Raw genomic sequence first — 24,846 nt, forward strand, 5'->3', positions numbered from 1 at the left:
TAGTTCAATACCTATCTTTATTCAGATTTTAAAAAGGAGTGGGTGTGGTCTAAACTTAATTTTTTTTTTGATGCATCATAATTTTCACATCATTATAACAGCTAACTGTAAATTGTTTTGAGATTGACTTATTACTCCTCAATGATTAATGAGCAGCAACAATTGCTTTTCTGAGGTCATGGCTGATGTCCTTTTATCTGACATTTTCTAGCCTTAAAAGTAATTGGTCCAGAAATAGATTGTCAAATGTATTACCTTTATGCATGTAGTCAAAAGTGGTATAGAGGTGGTTCCTAGTTATTCTCTTATTAGATGTGAAAATAGAGAAGGTGTACTTCTCAATGTTTTTTTTACATTTGTTTGTACAATTTACAATTGACGATACCCACTCTGCCACAAATAGCGTCAAGGTATTTAAAGAGAACATTTGATTTGTCTTAAAGAATTGCTGCAGTTCTGTTAGACAGATGCCAAAATAATACTTAGTAACTGAGATTAGTTTTAAAGTGTGGAGATACAGTTTTTGCATAGTGGAGAAATCTCTTTAATCATGTATTTTTTTTTCCAGACTTTGTTAAGGGGGTTTTGTTTTCAGTTTGCTCCTCCACTACTTCTATATGCTTTCTTATTAATAACACATGGATTATTGCTGTAAGCTGATGAGTAAGAAAAGAAGCTCTTGCTATTCTGTTTCTGGGTGTAGTTGCCTAAAATTGAAAGTCTATTAAATAATTTTATTTATATTTATGTAACCACCAATAATTCATTTACAGCACCAACTAATAAACTAGCACCAAAATAAATAACACACCAGAAATATTCAAACTAAACTTTATATTATTTTAGTACAAATTCTAAGTTGAGTACAATTATTTATTACTTTTTGTCATTAGAGAAAACGTTGGAAGAGTCATATGAGTTTTATTCATTTATTTGAATCATTTTAACGTAACATCAGTTGTTAGACTTTGCAGAGTGACATTGCTGTATTTTAAGTGAGCTGGAGCAGATTTAATTGCTGGCCATTGTCTGGGAAATCCAGTTGGTGAAAATGCAGACCTAGTTATTCTCTTAATTGATGTAAAAATAGGAAAGTTGTACTTCTCAATGTTTTTTTGTACATTTGGTTGTAAAAGTTACAATTGACGATACCCACTCTGCCACAAATAGCTTCAAGGTATAGAGGGATAATTATATTTTTCTTAAAGAACTGCTGCAGTTCTTTTAGACCAGGCGTGTCAAAATCAAGTGTAATTATATTTGGCCCGCGAGCTCATATCAAATGTGTATTAGTGCTGGCCCGCCAGTATATAGCGCATACACAGCTAATACTACAAATCCCAGAATGCTCCGCTAATACTACAAATCCCAGAATGCTTTGTTAGTGCGTTGGCGCGTCAGTCGAGACCGCTGAAAAACTCCGCCTATTCAGCGCTGAATTTACCCGGAGATTTACCGATATTAAAGCCCAGAAATGCACATTTGAACTGCTCAGTAATCCGTTTGTGGTTGACGTGGAAAGCGCACCAACCAACCTCCAAATGGAGCTGATTGAACTCCAGTGTAGAGACACGCTCAAGTCAAAGTACGACTCTGTGTGTGCTGCACAGTTTCCATGTTTCCTCCCAGACACACTGCTCCAACTCCGTGTCCAAGCTGCTCAAATCCTCTATGTTCAGCAGCACATATCTGTGTGTGCAACTGTTCTCTTTAATGAAGATGAACAAAACACCACTCAGGAGTCTCACTGATGAACATCTTCACTCTATCCTGAGGATTTCCTCAGCTCAGAGCCTAAACCCAGACATGATGCACATGTATCTAAGAAGAGATTCAGGTATCTGTCTTCAACTAATGAATTAATGTTGTCTTTATGCACTTTTCTTACTCCAAGGCATGGACTGTTAATGGTTGAAAGATTGCTTTTTTTTATTTGAAGAAAATTATTATTTTTTGTTTTTGTTGTTGACCTGTGAAAAATTATTTACATTATAAAGGAATTTGAAAGTCTATAGATAGAGAAAGACATAATAAGAAACGAATACCACTGATTTGTGTTTTATTTCAAATTTAATTTCTCATGTGTTTATAATATTAAACTTTGGTTGTTCCAGATTTAATGTTAATGCAAAACTAAAGTTTGCTTCCATATGAAAAGGTTCAACATTACACATCTAGAGAGAAGGGAAAACATGCCCAATTGCAGTAATTTATTTCAATAAATATTGAGTTTGGCCAGCGACTTTGTCCCAGTTTTTTTGGCCCACTGTGAATTTGAGTTTGACATCCCCGTGTTAGACAGATGACAAAACAAGTCCTCGTAACGGAGATTAATTTTAAAGTGTTGAGTTGTAGTTTTTGCCTAGTGGAGAAATCTCTTTACTCATATATATTTTTTTCCAAACGTTGTTAAGGGGGTTTTGTTTTCAGTTTGCTCCCCCACTACTTTTATATGATTTCTTAGTAATAAAACATGGAATATTGCTGTAAGCTGATGAGTAAGAATCTTTTGCTATTCTGATTCTGGGTGTAGTAGTTTAAAATTTATTGATATTCATGTAACCATGTTAATTCTCATAAGAATTTTAAAATTCCGCACTAACTAATAAACTAGCACAAAAATACATAACAAACCATAAATATTCAAATGAAACATTATTTTAGTACAGAATATTTTTTTTGTCATTAGAGAAAAAGTTGGAAGTGTCAAATGAGTTTTATTCATTTATTTAAATAATTTTAACATAACATCAGTGACATTGCTGTATTTTAAGTGAGCTGGAGCAGATTTAATTGCTGGCCATTGTCTGGGAAATCCAGTTGGTGAAAATGCAGACCTAGAGAAAGAATAAGAACATTGTTTGTGTTACAAAAACTTTTGCTATACAGAATCTATCAAATCATATCACATTATAACTGAGTACATTTAATTTACCTTGGCATAAACACCAGGGCGATTCTTCTGAGCACAACCATAACCCCAAGACACAATACCCTGCAGCTCACCATTGCACACCACAGGGCCACCAGAGTCACCCTGAGTGATAAAAAAGAAACAAATATTTTTTATTGTTTATAAGGCTTTTAAATGTAAAAATTGTGCCATTTGCTTGTGGTATAAAAGAGAAGATATTAATGCTACAAGATATTAATGCTACAAGATATTAATGCTACAAATGTTCCTTTTACCTGGCAAGAGTCCTTGCCTCCCTCCAGGAAACCAGCACAGAACATAGAATCAGTGATCATCCCAGGGTAAGAGTTGTCACAAGCCTTGTCAGAGAGAATAGGCACCTGCACACACTGCAGCTTGTTGCTATCAGCAGCTGCAAAGCAAGTTTCCAATATGAGGACCAGAAGTTAAGAGCAGTCAAAAAAGGGTCATATTTATTATTCTAAATACAAATAGTACATGACTGAAAAATTAAATGTTTAAATATTGTTTTTAGAACAATTTTGTTATAATACTAATGTTTTCATAATGCAATACATTTTTAGCATAAAAATCCTTTAAATTGCATTTTAACAGCCTCTGCCACATTTTCACAATAAAATAAATAGTCAGTGTGTATAACATTTGAAGTCTCTACTCACTGGAGCTCATGGTGTTTCCCCATCCAGAGACTGTGCACAATGTTCCGGCAGGAGGGCAGCTTTTAGGCAGTGCAACAGGCTGCACAAAGTTGTTCAGAGTGGCAGGCTTATTCAACTTAATGAGCATGACGTCATTGTCAATGGTGGCAGAGTTATAGTTGGGATGGCGGATGACACGAGAAGAGGAGATGAACTGCTCAGTACCTTCATTAATCTGAATGTGGTGCTCACCCAGACGAACTTCCACACGACTAGAGATGGGATGTAAATCAAGTTCTAGAGGTGCATTTTCCTTAATAAATAATAAATTAATAATTGATCAAATCACTTACGACTTGTAGCAGTGAGCAGCAGACACAACCCAGTTCTGATTGATCAGAGAACCACCACAGAAGTGATAGCCAGCATTCAGAGACACTTGCCAGGGCTGGGAGTTGCGTGTGCACTCATACCCTCCAACAATCTTGTCATCCTCCAGAGCAACTAAAAACAAAAAACAGAATTTAAGCAAAGGTTGTACATCAGAATATAATCATAATTATACACTTTTTAATATTTTATACTTACAACAAGCTCCTACAAGCAAAAGCAGAACCAGAGACCTCATGATGGCTGTTGATCACCTACCATATGGATCTCACTTTCCACTCTTATTTATGTGAACCAGTAGTCCCATATGGACCAATGAGCATTTCATGCCTAAACGTAATCTAAATTCTGATAAGTGACTCTGTAAATGAACGACTACAAATGACCAAAAATAACTGGGAAGCAACACCTGGTTATGTTTCATAATTTCCGTGACTCTAATCTTTTTTTATTTCTTTAAACTTGCTGTAGTTGTACAAACCCAATTCCAAAAAGTTGGGACACTGTACAAATTCTGAATAAAAACAGAATGGAATGATGTGGAAGTTTCAAATTTCAATGTTTTATTCAGAATACAACATAGATGACATATCAAATGTTTAAACTGAGAAAATGTATAATTTTAAGGGAAAAATTAGTTGATATTAAAATTCATGGCATCAACACATCTCAAAAAAGTTGGGACAAGGCCATGTTTATCACTTTGTTGCATCCACTCTTCTTTTCATAACAGTCTGCAAAAGTCTGGGGACTGAGGAGACAAGTTGCTCAAGTTTAGTAATAGGAATGTTGTCCCATTATTGTCTAAAACAGGCTTCTAGTTGCTCACCTGTCTTAGGTCTTCTTTGTCGCATCTTCCTCTTTATAATGCGCCAAATGTTTTCTATGGGTGAAAGATCTGGACTGCAGGCTGGCCATTTCACTACCCGGATCCTTCTTCTACGCAGCCATGATGTTGTAATTGATGCAGTATGAGGTCTGGCATTGTCATGTTGGTAAATGCAAGGTCTTCCCTGAAAGAGACGACGTCTGGATGGAAGCATATGTTGTTCTAGAACTTGGATATACCTTTTAGCATTGATGGTGCCTTTCCAGATATGTAAGCTGCCCATGCCACACGCACTCATGCAACCTCATACATCAGAGATGGAGGCTTCTGAACTGAGCGCTGATAATAAATTGGGTTGTCCTTATCCTCTTTAGTCCAGATGACATGGCGTCCAAGTTTTACAAAAAGAACTTAAAATTTTGATTCATCTGACCACAGAACAGTTTTCCACTTTGCCACAGTCCATTTTAAATGAGCCTTGGCCCAGAGAAAACGCCTGCGCTTCTGGATCATGTTTAGATATGGCTTCTTTTTTAAACTATAGAGTTTTAGCCGGCAATGGCGAATGGCACGGTGGATTGTGTTCACTGACAATGTTTTCTGGAAGTATTCCTGAGCCCATGTTGTGATTTCTATTACAGTAACATTCCTGTATGTGATGCAGTGCCGCTAAGGGCCCGAAGCTCACGGGCATCCAGTATGGTTTTCCGGCCTTGATCCTTGCACACAGAGATTGTTCCAGATTCAGATTATGCACTGTAGATGAGAATAACTATAAACTTTTTGCAATTTTTCTTTGAAAAACTCCTTTCTGATACTGCTCCACTATTTTTAGCCACAACATTGGGGATCCTCTGCCCATCTTGACTTTTGAGAGACACTGCCACTCTGAGAGGCTCTTTTTCTACCCAATCATGTTGCCAATTGACCTAATAAGTTGCAAATTGGTCCTCCAGCTGTTCCTTATATGTACATTTAACTTTTCCGGCCTCTTATCGCTACCTGTCCCAACTTTTTTGGAATGTGTAGCTCTCATGAAATCCAAAATGAGCCAATATTTGGCATGAAATTTTAAAATGTCTCAACATTTTGATATGTTATCTATATTCAATTGTGAATAAAAGAGATCTGTAAATGATTGCATTCCTTTTTATTCACAATTTGTACAGTGTCCCAACTTTTTTGGAATCGGGTTTGTAGTATTGCAGATGTTTAATTTCATGAACTCTAAAAAACAGAACTAGGAAAAGCAGAGCAGTAACAAAAAAGGAAAAAAACAGTCCAGAGTTCAAAACCAGTACCAGAGCAGAACAGGGGTCAGGAACAGGTTCAGGAAGAGGATCAGGATCAGGAACAGGAACAGGAATCCAGAGCAGGCAGAGTGGCAAGAATAATCTCAGGGGCTAGGGAGCCGGTAAGTTAATGAGCTAAAGTCTTGGGTGTCCTTAAATACCGGAAGGTGCGGGAAAAAGGGCAAGATGTGTGCCCGGAAGTGCACGCCGCAAAACCGGAAGTGCGCACTGTGTGCCCGGAAGATCCTGAAAGACTGTAAATGACCAAAAATAACTTAAATGCAAAACTTTTTTTATTTTTCCTGATTTCTTCAAGCTTGCTGCTGTTAATTTTTAAATATTTTTAATAATATGGTAGTATAGTGCTTAAGGTACTGGACCTGGTATTGGAAGGTCCCGGCCATATCAGGTTGCCACTGTTGGGCCCTTGAGCCATGCCCTTAACCCCCCATGAGTGCTCAGTTATCTGAATAGGGATAAAGCAATCTTCCATAGATTATCCCAAGCCCTGCTCCAAAAGGAGGAGAATGGGCTTTTGGGCTAGCAACCCAATCCCATAAAAATCTGCTACAGAAACAGCAAGTAATGTATCAGGCCCTTGCGACCAAATGCGCCTAATGCCACGGGAGGCCTAAACAATATACAGGTGCATCTCAATAAATTAGGATATCATTAAAAAGTTGATTTATTTAAGTAATTCAATACAAAAAGTGAAAAATTTACATTTCATTTTTAAATGTTTATTTCTTTGAATTTTGATTATTATGGCTTACACCTAATGACTGTTTGTGCACCTACTACTGTACGGAGGGCATTTTTAAGAGATCAGATCTCCCTTTCCCAGCTGCCACCAAAGTGAGGCGCATTAGGTGGGTTGAACCGAAATTCGATCTTCTGTTTGGCAAGATGGCGTTGAAGTTCTTAGCTGCAATTCTTTAAGGCATCTCTTAACTCTCTTTCTACACCCTGGAAGTTAGTGCCTTGGTCAGATATCAGTTCTAAAAGGGTGCCTCTGCATGCTATAAATCTCCTCAGAGCCATGAGGAAGGAATCAGTGTCTATAGCTGTGAGAAGCTCAATGTGTACACGTCGAGTTGTAAGACAATTAAAGCTTATTCCTCATCTTTTCTCTAAACGCCTGCCTATTTCGGTTTGGAATGGTCCAAAACAATCCATACCAGTACTGTTAAAGGGTGGTTTATGAAGTCTCAAGCGTGCTGGAGGTACGTCAGCCATTTTAGGGTTCTCGTGTTTAGCCTTCCACTTACGACATTCCATACAGTTATGTTGGGATTTTCGAATTGCTTCACGACCTCTTAGTATCCAGACACTTCTCCTCATTTCAGCAAATACTCGTTCTAGTCCTGGGTGGCACAGCTTACTATCATAGTCTTGAATGAGTAATTTGGTGGCTCGATGATGAGGGTCTCGGACAATAGGGTGAACTGTTTGGAGCTCTAAGCCTTCAGCACGACGTAGGCATCGTCATACCCGTATAAGCTGACTGGCTTTGTCGAATTCTGGGGCTAAAGTGAGCAATCTACTTGCAGGGGATACGGGCTTACCAGAGTTTAGTCGCTCATCTTGTTGAATATTATGGAAGAGGAGATGTTCTGCTGTCACATAGTCCTTAGCTGTAGGTATACTAGATTGATCTAAATCACTTTGACGTTGTTGAACTGTGGCTTCAACAAGGTCTTTCCAAGAATTGTATTCACTGGGATCTAAAGGTTTTGATGTTTGTGTGACGCCGCAGAATAAACTGGCTCTCCTTTCCACTTTATCTTCAGAGGTTTTAAGGGATGGCAGGATTGGCCAATCTGATTCATCTTGAAGTAAAAAGGGTGGATCTTGACTCCACCTGTTAGGTTTAACAAGTTCTACTAAGCTGCGCCCCTTTATTAGATCATCGGCTGGGTTTCTAGCTGTATCTACATATCGCCAATCATGTGACTCAGTTAGGTCTTGGAATTCTGCTATTCTAGTGCCCACAAAGACTTTAAAACTGCAAGATTCAGATCTTAACCATGAAAGAACTGTAGTTGAATCAGACCATAAGATCACTCGGCTGATCTTAAGAGTGAGTTCATTTTTGAGCAGCTTCGATAGTTGGGCACCAATAAGGGCTGCACATAGCTCTAGTTTAGGAATGGTTTGTTTAACTTTAGGGGCAATTTTGGATCTGCCAATCAGGAAAGCAAGCTGTATTCTACCTTCTTGATCTTTAGTTCTTAAGTATACTACGGCACCGTATGCTTGCTCTGAAGCGTCACAGAAGATTTGAATTTGTTTTGTGGTATTGGGCTTGTCCATATCTGGCGTAACATAACATCGGGGAAGTGTGACTCGAGAAAGAGTGGGAAGTTCATTTTCCCCATTCACACAAGGCTATCACTAAATCTGTGGGTAAAATAGGGTCATCCCAACCTCTTTGTTTGTTCCACAACTGCTGAATTAGAATTAGGTGGTGAAGGGAAGGATGAATTACAGGGGGTCATACTGTCTTGCTACTATCTTATAGATGTGCCACATAGTGGGTGTGGTTTTGGGTGTTGAGCGGTGTTTGTAACCGAGTATATCTAAGTTATAATTCCATCTCAGTCCAAGGGTGGATTCTTGGGGATCGATCTGGTCATGTGATAACCAAAGCTCAATGCTATCTGAACGGGCCTCTTTGGGGAGATGATTAATGACTTTTGGAATATTACAGTCACACTGTCTAATCTCAAATCCACCACTAGCAAAAAGGCCACATAACCCATCCACTACCTGCTTGGCTTCATCTGCGGTCATTAAGCTTTTGAAGCAGTTTTCTACGTAAAAGATCCTGTCTACTGTCAATCTGAGAGTATCGTTAGGTTGGGTGTTGTCGAGAACATGGCGTTGCAAGGCATAGATGGCACAACAAGTTGTGCCAAAGGGTAGTACTTGCTACTCATAAATACTGGGAAGGTTATTGGTTTGAAGGTCGCGCCATACAAAGCGAAGGAGAGGTCTGTCTTTAGGCAGTAGGCGGACCTGATAAAACATTCCCTTAATATCTCCATTTATTGCTACGGAATGTTCCCTAAAGTGCAACAGCACTCCTAAGAGGAAAGGGCTAAGTGTAGGTCCAGCAAGGAGGTAATTATTCAGATTCTGGCCTACGTGTTCAAAAGAACAGTTGAACACTACTCTTTTTTTTCATTATGTTGTACCATGTGATGTGGAATGAACCATGACTCTTCTCCGGTGTTTACAGAGTCAGTGGTGAGTTTGACTACATAGCTGCACTTCTCTAGTTTCTTAATCTTTTCGTTATATGCAACTGCCCTTTTAGGATCCTTTGCCAACCGCCGCTCTATGCTTCTTAAGTTGGGCATAACGAGTCCTTAGTGGTACAGAGTTGCGGCATATTAGCTTTCTTTAAAAGGGGGGTTGCATAACGATTATTACTTTAATTGTTCTGATTTGTAATAAATCTATTGCCACTTGATCCTGCTTTGATCGCGTGGCTAATTTTTCATTCCTGTGTGGAATAGTATCACTTTGCCAGAGTCTCTCTACGTTTCGGGATAGTTCTTCCATTTGGGGAGTGATAGAGATATGTAAGCATTGTTGAGGCTGTATCTGTTGCTGCAGAAAGCGCGTTGGACCTAGTAGTGTCCAGCCTAATCTAGTTCTAATAGCTGCTGGACCTCCAGGGGGCCCTAGGTGTACAGGCTCAACGGGTGTTATAAGGTGGGGATGATCTGCCCCTGTCAAAAGGAGCGGTTGTAAACAGGTTTAATAATGGAGACTTGTGGTGTCACACTCTAATCCAGCAAATTAACTCATAACACCTGCAAAGGTTTCCTGATCCTTCAAATTGTGTCTCAGTCTGGTTCACGCTACACAATCATGGGGGAAGACTGCTGACTTGACAGTTGTCCAAAAAAACATCATTAACACCCTGCACATGGAGGGTAAAACACAAAAGGGTCATTGCTAAAGAAGCTGGCTGTTCATAGAGTGAACAGCTTGGACAGTTGCTTGGACTGTTGCTCAGTGGCCCAAAGTCATATTTTCAGATGAAAGAATATTTTGCATTTAATTTATAAATCAAGGTCCCAGAGTCTGGAGGAAGGGAGGCACAGAATCCAAGTTGCAATGAGGTCCAGTGTAAAGTTTGCACAGTCAATGGAGGTTTGGGAAGTAATGTCATCTGCTGATGTTGGTCCACTGTGTTTTATTAGGTCCAAGGTCAGCACAGCCGTCTACCAGGAAGTTTTAGAGTGCTTCATGATTCCCTCTGCTGACCAGCTTTATGAAGATTCTGATTTAAATTTACAATAGTCTCCCTTGAGAGGCGACTGAGCATGCTCCACTCACAAGCAAACAACGCATAGATCATGTGTGTCTCCCCCCGTAATAAAACGGGGACAAGGAGGGAAACACATGCAAAAGTTTTTTTTTGCTTTGAGCCATTGCTTGCACAGATTCACACACAAAGCTTAACTGAACAAACAGAAGCTAGTGTCGCTCCACTGCTCGTGCATTTTGTAGCTTCCTGGTTCGCGTCGTTGGCCGGATTTCACACGTGATCCAGAGCGTTAGCAACGCGGAAGCATTCCCAAAGCATTGTGATGCAGCTCGAGTTCCTGAAGCGGAACTAGAAAACGTGTGCCCATGCTTTAGCAGTGTGGATCATGGCAAACACTAACCCTAGACTACACACATGAAATCTGACATATTTTGTATTCTTTTATGAACAGATATTGGGTTTGTTTCATGAACATGTTACAGCCCTGGCTGCAGGCAGGCAACTTATCCTGAGACTAGAAAACAAAAATAAATTAATCATAAAGCAAGACAATGACTGCAAACACAATGAAGCACTTTGTGAAAACAAACAATCTGAGAAAATCAGGAAGAGGAATGCAAGAGTTTTCCAATATTTTAAGTGTTATTAAATTAACTTTGTTTCATTTGCTGTAATACTATTGTTTACTTAAAAGCTTAGGTTGTTTGTCACAAAAGGTGCCAAGTTGTAACACATCTAGATGCAAATATCAGGAATATGGGAGCTGTATAAATTATAATTTATAATTGTATAATTTCATAATCATCACATAAGCTTAATCCAAAAGGTATTTGGTGTAAAGCTGAAACAAAATAACTTTTCTTTTTATTCCATTACTTTCAGAGGAGACAGTTAATCAACTTTAATAAGACTACTGACAGCAAACTCTGCTGCTGTAAAAACCGTGATGTTCCAAACTGTCATATAAAGTATCTGAATGCAGATTTAAACACCAAAAGGGTTTGATCTAAACTGAAATATAACCTATATATATATATATATATATATATATATATATATATATATATATATATATATATATATATATATATATATATATATATATATATTAAACCATACCATTAGTCTTAAAGAAGGTACAGTTGTAAAATTATAAAAGCTGCTCTCATTTTCTGAAGACTGTCAGTCTAAATGAAAAAACTTTCTTTCGGCTTCTCCCATTAGGGGTCGCCACAGCGGATCATCCGTATTCTGGCTTGTGCAACCCTAATGGCTGGGTTTGTCAGTCTAAATTAAAGAAATAAAAAAAATTTATCTAAACAGCATTCTAATGACATTAAACTAAATAAATACATAGACTAGTAAGGGAAGCCATAGCAGTGCAGATACAGATTACAGTGGTTCAGAGAAAAATGTGCATTTTTTATTAGATGCCATGTGTGCAAAGTTTCTTGTTTGCAGAAGAAAGATGAAGTGAAAATATTCTTTGTTGTGATGAGACCAAAAGGTGAGATGCCTTAGGGTATGTTTCAAAGTGCTTTGTGTAATGCATATAAAATAAATCCATATTTACAAAGACACCAGGGTCTGGTGATGCTTTTCAACCTGCTAATATTGCAAGAACACTTCACATAAAAAAAATGCTATAATCAAAACAGGATGTAGCAGAACAGAAAACAGTACGGCGGAAGCTCACTGATCAGGGCTGTCTTAAACTGATCCAATTCCAGAAGAGAAAGTGCTTTGCGACTAGGGTTAGTGGTGAAGACAATTAGAGAAGAGGCCACAAATCCCAATCAAGGATCTCATAGCCATCCTTTTTAACCACCCTGCAAATTTGTTCAACCATCCAATGCACCCACCCTCCCTGCCTGGCTGATGACTTTGCTCTGCCCCACTACGGAACAATTTCCTTGCTTGTTTTTTTTTTTTTTTTTTCTGTGTTAAAATTCGAATGTAATTTTCATATGCCTTCCCTGCTTTTTTGGATCTCCACATAACATAAGGAACAAAGCTTTTGGGAGTAACTATCATTTAGCAAGAAACAAACATAAAGGCAAAGCAGTTTATATAATTTAATAGTATTCATTATTTAATTAAAAAATATGAGAAAAATAGATCATCTTCTTCTTCTTTCGGCTGCTCCCATTGGGGGTCGCCATAGCGGATCATCCGTCTCCATACCACCCTGTCCTCTACATCTGGCTCTTTCACACCAACTACCTGCATGTCTTCCCTCACCACATCCATGAACCTCCTCCTTGGCCTTCCTCTTTTCCTCCTACCTGGTGGCTCCATCCTCAGCATTCTTCTACCAATATAATTCATGTCCCTCCTTTGCACATGTCCAAACCATCTCAATCTCGCCTCCCTCACCTTGTCACCAAAACATCCTACATGCGCTGTCCCTCTAATAAACTCATTTCTAATCTTGTCCATCCTCGTCACTCCCAACGAAAACCTTAACATCTTCAACTCTGCTACCTCCAGCTCCACCTCCTGTCTTTTACTCAATGCCAGTGTCTCTAATCCATACAACATTGCAGGTTTTACCACAGTCCTATAAACTTTCCCTTTTATTCTTGCAGATACCCTACTATCATAAATCACTCCTGTCACTCTTCTCCACCCACTCCACCCTGCCTGCACTCTTTTATTTACTTCTCTAACACACTCTCCATTACTTTGCACTGTTGACCCCAGGTACCTGAACTCCTCCACCTTTTCCAGCTCTTCTCCCTGCAACCGCATCACTCCACTGCCCTCCCTCTCATTCACACACATGTACTCTGTTTTACTCCTACTGACTCTCATTCCCCTTCTCTCCAACCCATATCTCCACCTCTCCAGGCTCTTCTCAACCTGCTCCCTACTCTCACCACAAATCACAATATCATCCGCAAACATCATCGTCCAGGGAGACTCCTGTCTGACCTCGTCCGTCAACCTGTCCATCACCACTGCAAACAGGAAAGGGCTCAGGGCCGATCCTTGATGCAGTCTAACCTTCACCCTGAACCAGTCTGTTGGACCTACTGCACACTTCACTGCCGTCACACTGTCCTTAAACATGTCCTGCACCACCCTCACATACTTCTCTGACACACCTGACTTCCTCATACAATACCACAACTCCTTTCTTGGCACTCTGTCGTACGCTTTCTCTAAATCCACAAATACACAATGCAATTCCTTCTGTCCTTCTCTATACTTCTCAATCAACATCCTCAAAGCAAATAAGGAATCTGTGGTGCTCTTCCTCGGCATGAAACCATACTGTTGCTCACAGATTGTCACCTCTTCTCTCAGCCTGGCTTCCACTACTCTTTCCCATAACTTCATGGTGTGACTGATCAACTTAATTCCCCTGTAGTTACTGCAAGACTGCACATCTCCTTTATGCTTAAAGATCGGTACCAGCACACTTCTTCCCAATTCCTCAGGCATCTTCTCACCTTCCAAAATACTGTTAAACAACCTGGTCAAAAACCCCACTGTCATCTCTCCTAAACAACTCTACGCTTCTATCAGTATCTCATCTGGTCCAACCGACTTTCCACTCTTCATCCTCTTAATCGCTGCTCTCTCTTCCTCCTTACTAATCCTATTTACATCCTGCTTCACCAACTTCACATCGTCCAACCTTCTCTCTCTCTGATTTTCCTCATTCATCAGCTGCTCAAAATACTCCCTCCACCTTCCCAACACACTCTCCTCACTAGTCAAGACATTTCCCTCTCCATCCTTTACTGCTCTAACTTGCAGTACATCCTTCCCAGCTCGGTCCCTCTGCCTGGCCAATCGGTATAAATCCTTTTCTCCTTCCTTAGTGTCCAACCTCTCATACAGCTCCTCATATGCCTTTTCCTTGGCTTTCGCCACATCCCTCTTTACCTGCTGCCGCATCTCCTTGTACTCCTGCCTACTTTTCTCATCACTCTGTCTATCCCACTTCTGTTTTGCCAACCTCTTTCTCCTTATGCTTTCCTGCACTTCCTCATTCCACCACCACGTCTCCTTGTCTTGCTTTCTATTTCCAGATGTCACACCAAGTTCTTTTCTAGCTGCCTCCCTCATCACTCCTGCAGTAGTTGCCCAATCATCCAACACCTCTTCAGCACCACCGAGCCGCTGTCTGACCTCTTCCCTGAACCTCACACTACACTCTTCCTCCTTAACCCATCTTATTCTTCTTTCAGTCCTCACTCTCTTCCTCTTCTTCTTCGCCTCCAAAACCATCCTACAGACCACCATCCGATGCTGTCTAGCTACACTGTCCCCTGCCAACACTTTACAGTCTCCAATCTCCTTCAGGTTGCATCTCCTGCATAGCACATATTCCACCTGTGTGCACCTTCCTCCACTCCTATACGTCACCCTATGAGCCTCCTTCTTCTTAAAATAAGTGTTTACCACTGCCATTTCCATCCTTTTAACAAAATCTACCACCATTTGCCCTTCCACATTCCTCTCCTTAAAACCATACCTACCCATCACCTCCTCATCACCTCTGTTTCCTTCACCTACATGCCCATTAAAGTCTGCCCCAATCACCAATCGTTCTTTCCTATGTACACCATCTACCACTTCATCTAATTCACTCCAGAAGTTTTCCTTCTCCTCCATCTCACAGCCAACTTGGGGAGCATAGGCACTGATGACATTTATCATCATCCCTTCAACTTCCACCTTCACGATCATCACCCTATCAGAAACTCTCTTCACCTCCACTACACTCTTACTGTACTCTTCCTTCATAATCACCCCTACACCATTTCTCTTTCCATCCACACCATGATAAAACAGTTTAAACCCACCTCCAATGTTCCTGGCCTTACTCCCTTTCCACTTGGTCTCCTGAACACACAACAAATCTACCTCATATCAGCTACCTCTCTCCCTTTACCCGTCATAGTACCAACATTTAAAGTACCAACCCGAACCTCCACTCTCCTACACTGCTCCTTTCCCTGCCGTCTCCGTAGACGTCTTCCTCCTCTCCTCCTCCTCCTTCGGCCAACAGTATCACAATTTCCACCGGTACCCTGTCGGCTAACGATACCTGTGGCGGTCGTTGTTAACCCGGGCCTCGACCGATCCGGTACGAAATTCTCATTTGTGACCCGTATTTGATTTGGCACATGTTTTACGCTGGATGCCCTTCCTAACGCAACCCTCCCTATTTACCCGGGCTTGGGACCGGCACTAAGAGTGCACTGGCTTGTGCATCCATAATGGCTGGGTTGAGAAAAATAGACAATGATAACTCAAAATGACACAAATGCCCCAGCTGACAGAGGATTTTGCATTCATTGTGCTAATTAGAAAATGGAAATTTAAAGCAGCTGCTTTTTATGCTTTGCAACATTTAAAATTTAAATACATATTCAATTTAAAAGAAGAATTGAAAAATGAGCTTTTCTGTGTGACCATAAATTCCCAGTGTCCATAATTATCTGGGTATGGGGGGCTTTATCAAATACAAATCAGCTGTATTGTGCATGCAGATATAATTTTCATAATTCATAAATCTTTTGTAAACCAGAAATTTTTGTTTGGCTTTATAAATAAATATACATCCCAGCCAACAAAGTTGGATCCAGATCAATTAGTACCTCAAAAATATTTAATGCATTTATGGATGGAGAATCCTTGATGTATTAAATTGTTATAAATTAAGTTTTTAATAATAAATATTTTGAGAAATCCAGTGGGTAAAAAGCAAACCCAGGGCAGTGTTTTCTCTGTGACAACTGTACCTGTTGCCTCCAAGCCTTTCAGGAGTTTTTTTCCGAGTGGTCCTTGGCTCTTGGGCTACTCTTCTTACTTACCTTTTAAAATCTCCCTAATTAGAAATCTTGAGATGAGCCCTTGTGCATGGACAGTTAATGGTGGAGTGATGTTTCTTTCACTTGCAGTTAATTGGCCCCAATGGTGTTTACAGTAACATTTTGGTGTTCCAATCTTCGTTGGTAACCGGTGCCACATGTAGCACTACTGTTTTGGTGTGAAGGTCTAGGGGGAGCTTATTGTCTTTACCCATCATGGAATGTTGGATATTTGCATTTAGATGCCTTTTTCTAACCTATCATGATGCACTAGCCTAGTTGATTAAAATTTGGCAGGTAAGAGGTAGAAATACAGTACACAGCTGCTGCCTTGCCTTGATGCACGACTTTTTCTTAGCGTGTTCAATATTTTTTTCCTTTCATTTCACATATTTATTTTTTATTTTTTAATGAGTACTAATGTCTGGTGAACAAAATTTCAACAGTCATGTGAATTGCTGCATTAAATCTGTGATTAATATAAAAATAAAGTTAATTTGTTACTTATTTTCCCCATTTTACATGCTACAGTATACATTATATCTGATCATACTGCAACAAATTTTATCTAATCATATGGCATTTGATTTTACTTTGACCGAGACACCAATGCATGTTTTCCCGGCACAGTCATAGCCCCAAGGCACAATATTCTACCATTTGTTTATTACGCATTTAGAAAGCAGAGCACTTTAATTCTATAGGATATCATGTTGCCTAATAGTCCCTGTTAATCCTGAAGCCAGGATAAAAGGCATTTAAGATCATACCTATGTAACAATTTAACACAGAGATGACAGAAAAAATTCAATATTAGAAAAGAGCAGTAAAACAAAGCTATAATCCAACACAGAAACATTTAAGAATTAAATAAGACTAAAATTATAAGTAGTGTATAATTATTTATTATTTTGTTTTGTCATTATAAGAAAATAAGTGGGAAGTTTCAAATATGTTTTATTTCTTTTATTTGAATCATTTTAACATAACATCAGTTGTTAGACTTTGCAGAGTGACATTGCTGTATTTTAAGTGAGCTGGAGCAGATTTAATTGCTGGCCATTGTCTGGGAAATCCAGTTGGTGAAAATGCAGACCTAGAGAAAAAATAAGAACATTGTTTGTGTTACAAAAACATTTGCTACACATGATCTATCAAATAATATCACATAATAACTGACAACATTTAATTTACCTTGGCATAGACACCAGGGCGATTCTTCTGAGCACAACCATAACCCCAAGACACAATACCCTGCAGCTCACCATTGCACACCACAGGGCCACCAGAGTCACCCTGAGTGATTCAAATTTATATTGCTTATAAGGCTTTCAACTGTATAAATAGTGCATTTTGTATGTGCTATAGAAGAGATCTTAATGCTACAAATGTTCCTTTTACCTGGCAAGAGTCCTTGCCTCCCTCCAGGAAACCAGCACAGAACATGGAACCAGTGATCATCCCAGGGTAAGAGTTGTCACAAGCCTTGTCAGAGAGAATAGGCACCTGCACACACTGCAGCTTGTTGCTATCAGCAGCTGCAAAGAAAGTTTCCAAATGAGGCCCAGAAGTAAAGAGCAGACAAACAGGGGTGTCAGAAGTTTTGAAAAATTACTTTCAGAGAAATAACAATAAATAATCAGTGTTGCAATACTAATGCTGTCATATTCTAATGCATTTTAATGCATTACACCATCATCTTTCACATTTTCACAAAAAAATTAATTGTCAGAGGTTTTAAAAATTGTATTCTCTACTCACTGGAGCTCATGGTGTTTCCCCATCCAGAGACTGTGCACAAGGTTCCGGCAGGAGGGCAGCTTTTAGGCAGTGCAACAGGCTGCACAAAGTTGTTAAGACTGGCAGGCTTATTCAGCTTAATGAGCATGACATCATTGTCAATGGTGGCAGAGTTATAGTTGGGATGGCGGATGACACGAGAAGAGGGAATGAACTGCTCAGTACCTTCATTAATTTGGATGTGGTGCTCACCCAGACGAACTTCCACACGACTAGAGATGGGACAGAAAATTTCTAATTTCAAGAGATGTGTTTTTCATAACGAATCACTTATTGATTATAAAATAAATCACTTACGACTTGTAGCAGTGAGCAGCAGACACAACCCAGTTCTGATTGATCAGAGAACCACCACAGAAGTGATAGCCAGCATTCAGAGACACTTGCCAGGGCTGGGAGTTGCGTGTGCACTCATACCCTCCAACAATCTTGTCATCCTCCAGAGCAACTGAAAACAAATAATGAAGTTAATTAAATTGTTGTATAGAATAGAATAGAACTGAATATTTCATTATGGTTGGCTGTCAAATCATATTTCAGTGCAACTTGTAAAAAAACAACAACTTACAACAAGCTCCTACAAGCATAAGCAGGACCAGAGACCTCATGATGGCTGTTGATCACCTACGAGTGGGTTCTAGCTTTACTCTTTTATTTATGTGAACCAGCAGTCCCATATAAACCAACCAAAAGTTCAAAGCTTAAGATAATCTAAAGCCTGATAAGTAATTCTGTAAATGAATCACTTCTCTTATGCCAGAAATAACTGTGGTACGATTTATTTTCCTTTAGTTCATGCTCGCTATTCATAAAGTAAATGCTTAATTTCAATTGTTATGGCCAAGTTAAACTGTTAAACACAGTGACAAAGCAATGCAATGAACTGCATAAAAACCTTATTTAGAATTGGTGGGGTTTTTTTATTAGCTACATAAAATGGTTCGGATATGACCTTTGTATACAACTATATATGAAATATATCTGAAAATGACATTTAAAAATATTTTTTCTAATAAAGTTTTGTCATTTTTGCCATTGTATTATATATCATTATTATGCAATATATAATGCAGAATTAAAAGTGAAGAAAAGAGAACATTTGTGAGGTTCACTCAGTCTTTTGTAACTTGGACTTTTTTCCTTTTGGAAGCCTGTCAATCTTTCAACAGCTGAAAATTTTGTTTGTATTCTCACACTTCCGACACACATCTGATATCAGTAGTGGGCCTACACATGCCTAATATCAGTGGCAGGCCGTGCATTTTACACCTAGGTCTTTAGTGGTGTCCTACATGAAATTAATCAATTTCTTAATACCCCCATTATGATGTCAAAGCTATAAAAATCATTAATGTTATACAGAAACAAAGTATTTCAGAGCACCCAAGTATCCAAAGTATGAGTTATGATGGCTATAATGTCCTATTATCACTTTTTTTTTTCAAGACTCTTGTTTAATTAACAAGTTTATGTTAAAAGACCCTAATGTTGCTCTACGCACATCAATTTATTGATAGAATGATATTAATGAGTCAAACACTGATTAATATATAATAAAATCATCCTGAGCCCTCAACCTTCATCAAAACTACTTTTTAAAAAATTGGCAAGTTAGAGTCAAACGTTTTTATTTTTCCTTATTTATTACTCTCAATGTTCTACTTAGTGTTCAACAGATGCTAAAATGTATGTGCATGCTAAGTAGATACCACCAAGGGGCAATCAAAACAAGTTTAAAACAGAGCGCGCACTCTACCCTGATGGCTTGCTGTGTGCTTGACCAGTGCAGTTTTTATCCACTCATAAATAAACTGATTTCACAAAATATAGTGAGACAAAATGTGATATATTTGACTGTGAAATGTGTTGAAGTTAAAGTAAAAATCTCTCCAAATGAAAATACAAAAGTAGAAAGTACAGATACGCGAAAAAGCTACTTAAGTACTGTATCAAATTACATTTACTTCATTACTGTCCACCACTGCTGCCACGTTACAGACAAATCTCATGCAGCGTCCCCTTTTATTGTAGCCACAACTGCACTGCCCACATACATCATCTTTAGCAGAAGCATCAATATTAACCTCGTTAAATGACCATAGGTGCTTTTGTGTGCATTTTTCCCATGTTTTTGTGCAAATTCTAGGGAAAGAAAACAGACAAGTTTATATGGTTCTTGAAAAACCTTAATAACTGTTATGAAATATTTGGCTGACCATTCTTTAAAATGTCCAGGTTTTATTTAAAAAACCTTCTTGTAAATGTCTTTGTAAGTATATCTGTGATCAGGACAACTATGATGTTTCTACACGGATGGTTATTGAGGTGATGCCGGAGAAACTGTACCACTTCTAACTTTCATACTAATTACATAATCAGAGAATATTTATTTTCTATTCATATTTTTATTGTCTGTGAGCCAAGTATTCACTGAGATTCAGTGAATGAGATTTGTGTATGAAGAGAGACAGAAGAGGGTGAAACCTATATATTTATTTTGTTACAAAAGCAAAGTGTTATGATTGTATACAAATAAAAGTAGACCCTTTACAATATCGAATGATGTATTGCTTTTATCTATACGATCAAAATTGACCATGTTATGAGGAGAAAATGCCACATATGTCGATCCCCAGAGGGTAAATTGTGTGAATGATGGCGGATTTTGGTGCTGATTTGAGACTTGGCGCATCAGCAAAACAAATGTTTACGATTAAAAATGATTTTCGGTGGAGTTTATTTATTATTATTTTTTTATATCTGAGTAAAAAAGGGCATCGTAAATAAATGTGTGTTGCGTTTAGGGTTTTAATGTAATCTCTTTTATATTGATATTCTTAATAAAAATGTTCAAACAGAAATGCATGCTGCATTAATCGCGCGTTAATAAAATTAGTGCTGTTAAAATTATTTTGCATTTTGACAGCCCTAATTAATATATTAATACAAAATGATTTTTTTTATTTTGTTACCTAATGAATGTGTCCAGGCTGAACATCCACCATATAGAACCCAAGCAGAGAAAAGATGATGATGATCAGGAATGTGCTGAAAACGACACGCAATGAAAAGAAAGAAAATATTACAATTTCCCCAAATAGCTAAAAAAATTAAGTAACACGCATGGAAAATCTACTTAAGTACAGTAAAGAAGTATTTGTTTGTACTTTAGCTATAGGTAGAGATGCAACAACATGATTGGGCTGTATGTTACTTCATGGCCACTGTAATTTTCTAGTGGTCATAGAGCCACAGTAGCAGTCATGACTTAGATACAACATACCCATATAATTCAGTAAAATTCTTAACTTTAGTCTCACAGAAATAAGCAAATGTTCCTGACTTTAATGCAACATTAAATGGTTAGATTTTAGATTTAATATTTTGTCTTTCGTAGCAACTGCTTATATTACTTATTCTGTCCCCTTTATTAAAACTTCTGGCAACAAATTCAGTTGTTTGTTTAGTTTCTACTTGGACCACAAGATGGCGCCAAACGCATGTTTTCTTTATCCAAATTCTATAAGGAATGAAGTATCTAAATTGTGCAGTCCTAGTAGGCTGTAGCGATACTGTTTCCCATTACTGTAACCAAGGGTCCCTAACATAGTAAGGAAAAGCTAAGCCTCTGTACACAAAGCAAAGGCCATTATTCCATTGTCTTCAATTGATAACAATCCTGCATATGCCAAGTTCTTTTCAGTTTTATGACAGTCATATTTGCTTCCAGATTTTTCAGATATTAAGTTTAACCATTTCTTTAATATACAGTACCTATGCAATGTCTCCTTTGCACTGGCTGCCATCAAACCCTAAATAAGAATAAATCTACCTGTTTCTTAACCATTGGAAAGATTATATTTTCCTCACATGCTGCTTTAATTTGAGATAAAGTCCATAATAATTTCTTTCAGATGATTCTTCCATCCCGATAGTGTTTGTAAAATAATAATAGTTAATCAGAAGTTAGTGAAATAATAATTAGTATAATAATTATTAAAATAAGTTCAACTGTGTATATCCCTGAGTTAATCTTAAAAAAGTCTCCATTGTATAGTGTGTTTTTGGTAGTATCATTTAATAAAAAAAAAAAAGGATATACAGACACCATTACACAGAGACATGTTCAGAAGTGAGAAGGTAGAGAAATGTAGAAAAGACTGCTTGTTAATTTTATGTAAATTTTTATGTTCTTTCATACTAGTATTTCTATTTAGTAAGTTTTATTGCCAATTTGAAAAATATATAATTTTTTCCCCCTCTTTTCTTTTACACACACACAGCCATTACATTTGTGATAGTTTAGGTTGTTCTATGGAATTTTAAGCGTTAAACACATGTTGTCCCATTAAAATTCATTTTGGGACTGTGTTTCCATTAACTGACCTGGAACCACTCGTAAACTTGGCTGTTTCTCATCTGACATTCCAACCTTCTCATTTTCTCATTTTAGCAACAAAAGGTGAGTCAGGCTTTCCACCATCGAACCAGCCTGCCCAGTCACAAAAATGACTCTTACCATGTGAACTCCTTGTAAAAAATGCCAAGCATTACGCCAGAAGAAAGAGTACTGCCACTTACTCAATATTTACTGTTTCACACGTAAAATGGCACAAAGGCATGCTGCAGTATACTGAATAATTTAATTCAATTCAATGAATGCAGGCCTTACATTCATATTAATCACAGTAATCCCCCGTTTTTTCGCAGTGGTTATGTTCCAAAACCGCCTTGCGATAAACGAAAAACCGCGATAAACAGACGCCACGCTGAAAAAGCTTTCTTTAATTGTTTAAGCAGTAAATTATCCTCCCACACACTTTAAACACAGAAAACATTTGCAAGAATATAGCAAGATGAATTTTGTGTAAATTGTAAAAATACAATTTACTGTAAAACACTATCACATTTTTAGTGAGTACATGTACTGTATAATATACAGTTCTGTCGTAGCGTAGCAGTGCATAGATTCTCTGTCTGTTTACTGGTTGAAGTGTCCTATGACGTCAAAAAAGAGGCTGAGTTAAAGATACACATCACTGCATTTTTCACTTTCTGTACTGTATTACCATTTTACTTAATTTTATAATTAATAATTATATTTTTATTAATAAATGTCATTATTTTAACATAATACTAGCCGGCGAGAGACCGGGAAAATCAGCGGAAAAAAATTGGTTATGTGGCAAATGCAATTCCGCGATAAACCGGGGGCACGAGATTCCAAACGCGGTAAAGCAGGAGCTAATTGTATATTCTAATCTATTTCATCTTATTTTTTTATTTGTATAGCGCTTTTAACAATAGACATTGCCTCAAAGCAGCTATACTCAGAAAAATAGACGCTAGCATGATAATAGCTTGCTCTTAAATCTTAAAATCTTAGCAATATCTTTGCTATTATATGAACACATTTTCCATCTCATTAGTATTACATATTTGCTCTTTCTGTCCCATCATGAACATTCAGACAGGAGTATTTGGATTATTCCCAAGCAATATATAAATATTTTTTTATTATGTACAGAGGCATGGTGAGTTTTTCATTAAAGATGACATGAAACATGTTACTAAATAACTATAGAGCCTGTATATTGAATATACTGTTTGCCAATCCTAAACACTTAACTAATTTTAACTAATTAACCCACTCTTCTGATTCATCTTGCCAATAGGGAATTTCCCTCTACAAAGCCCATTGGATGTCTATTGTTGTGCATGAATAAGTCAGGATTTAAAATATTTGAAAAAAATAATGCAGGTGAAAAAAAAAATACAACATTGTCACAATTAGTTGCTTTAAAAACCCTAAAGAAATTTGACCAACTTGTTGCAGTTTATGCACATAATGCTGTCACTGTTTAGATAAACTCTAATGTCTTATTATGTGATACCATGTGATACCAAATATATAATGACAGAAGTTTACAAAATATAAATGTATATGAAATGGAAATGACTACAAAAAACACTTGCAGTTGGTGTTGGTCAGCACTACTACACTTGTTATTTATGTAAAAAAAATACCCAAAATTTACCTGGCTTTAATGCCCCTAATTGAATTGTTGCAAAATCTTGTAAAACTCAACCACTAAGTCAGAACCTTGTATCATACATCAGATAACAGAAGCACTTTGTTAGCTGCAGCCCTACAAACAACAGAAAATTCTGTCTCAAACCCTAGTTTTATAGAGGTAGTAATGCAATTTAGGTTCACAATTTCTTTTAATGGCTTTGACCTAAAACATAAGTATTGGACTTAGTGCTCTCACGTAAGCCTCCTCATTATAGCCTGCTCAAAAACCTCAATATAACTACAGTAAACTTTGGCTAGTAACTTTTATCCTCAACTTGTTTTAAAGCCTGCATTGTAAAATTTGAACAGCATTTCAATGAATAGGCTGCAATATCCTGAGCATTGCATGTGAATATAAAATATTTTCACCCCATCAAAACAATACATTTCATTCAGAAATGGCTTAAGGAAATGTCATCATTTTTTTAATTCTATGGAACTGCTTTGGATGCAAATAAAATGTGGTCTCCAGATTGAGCCTTTCAAATAGAAGGTTCTGGAGGAACATTCTTATTTCACTGTATACTGCATCAACTAAATTTGGTAGAAATGACAATAAAAACTTTTTGATGTGACTTGACTTGAAACAAATTTAATTGTTGGTTGAATTAAAAACTAAATGTAAGATCTCAAATTAATTGCTTACAGTATTACTGTATAGTAAACACAATTAATTTAGGAAAAGTTTCAAATCTAATTAAGAAAAAAATCTAATTTGGAAATTAGATTTAGATTTTCTTAACTTTTGAATTCTGCACAGGATTTTTTTTGTATGA

General features: G+C 37.7%; 2 protein-coding genes and 1 long non-coding RNA gene across 3 annotated transcripts; 1 reads left to right on the top strand and 2 right to left on the bottom strand.

Moving 5' to 3' along the window:
- Nucleotides 1-379: 379 nt before the first annotated feature.
- LOC310737497 lies at nucleotides 380-2,830 on the top strand. The gene is made up of 2 exons (XR_014536835.1): nucleotides 380-552; nucleotides 2,431-2,830. It is a non-coding gene; the product is annotated as an uncharacterized lncRNA (long non-coding RNA).
- Nucleotides 2,643-4,260, bottom strand: LOC310737496 (trypsin-2-like). Its single transcript, XM_083561841.1, has 6 exons — nucleotides 4,162-4,260; nucleotides 3,927-4,077; nucleotides 3,595-3,845; nucleotides 3,190-3,326; nucleotides 2,936-3,037; nucleotides 2,643-2,837 (listed from the first exon to the last, which is right to left on the bottom strand). Exons 1-6 carry the CDS (start codon nucleotides 4,199-4,201, stop codon nucleotides 2,790-2,792), a joined length of 729 nt encoding a protein of 242 aa, XP_083417967.1. The 5' UTR covers nucleotides 4,202-4,260; the 3' UTR covers nucleotides 2,643-2,789.
- A 12,885-nt stretch (nucleotides 4,261-17,145) lies between these two features.
- LOC310737498 (trypsin-2-like) lies at nucleotides 17,146-18,661 on the bottom strand. Its single transcript, XM_083561842.1, has 6 exons — nucleotides 18,563-18,661; nucleotides 18,292-18,442; nucleotides 17,956-18,206; nucleotides 17,596-17,732; nucleotides 17,389-17,490; nucleotides 17,146-17,290 (listed from the first exon to the last, which is right to left on the bottom strand). The coding sequence occupies exons 1-6, from the start codon at nucleotides 18,600-18,602 to the stop codon at nucleotides 17,243-17,245; spliced, it is 729 nt and encodes a 242-aa protein (XP_083417968.1). The 5' UTR covers nucleotides 18,603-18,661; the 3' UTR covers nucleotides 17,146-17,242.
- Between the last annotated feature and the right edge of the window lie 6,185 nt (nucleotides 18,662-24,846).

Source organism: Silurus aristotelis (assembly GCF_946808225.1).
Source record: "Silurus aristotelis genome assembly, chromosome: 15".
NCBI lineage: Eukaryota > Metazoa > Chordata > Actinopteri > Siluriformes > Siluridae > Silurus > Silurus aristotelis.

Bases quoted from the DNA above. Each gene is read 5' to 3' on its own strand.
- LOC310737496 (XM_083561841.1), bottom strand. From the start codon at position 4,201: ATGAGGTCTCTGGTTCTGCTTTTGCTTGTAGGAGCTTGTT. The intron at 4,078-4,161 runs GTAAGTATAAAA...TTTTGTTTTTAG, and splicing joins TTTGCTTGTAGGAGCTTGTT to TTGCTCTGGAGGATGACAAG. The intron at 3,327-3,594 runs GTGAGTAGAGAC...CTTGCTTTGCAG, and splicing joins GGGAAACACCATGAGCTCCA to CTGCTGATAGCAACAAGCTG.
- LOC310737498 (XM_083561842.1), bottom strand. From the start codon at position 18,602: ATGAGGTCTCTGGTCCTGCTTATGCTTGTAGGAGCTTGTT. The intron at 17,733-17,955 runs GTGAGTAGAGAA...CTTTCTTTGCAG, and splicing joins GGGAAACACCATGAGCTCCA to CTGCTGATAGCAACAAGCTG. The intron at 17,491-17,595 runs GTAAAAGGAACA...TGAATCACTCAG, and splicing joins GAGGCAAGGACTCTTGCCAG to GGTGACTCTGGTGGCCCTGT.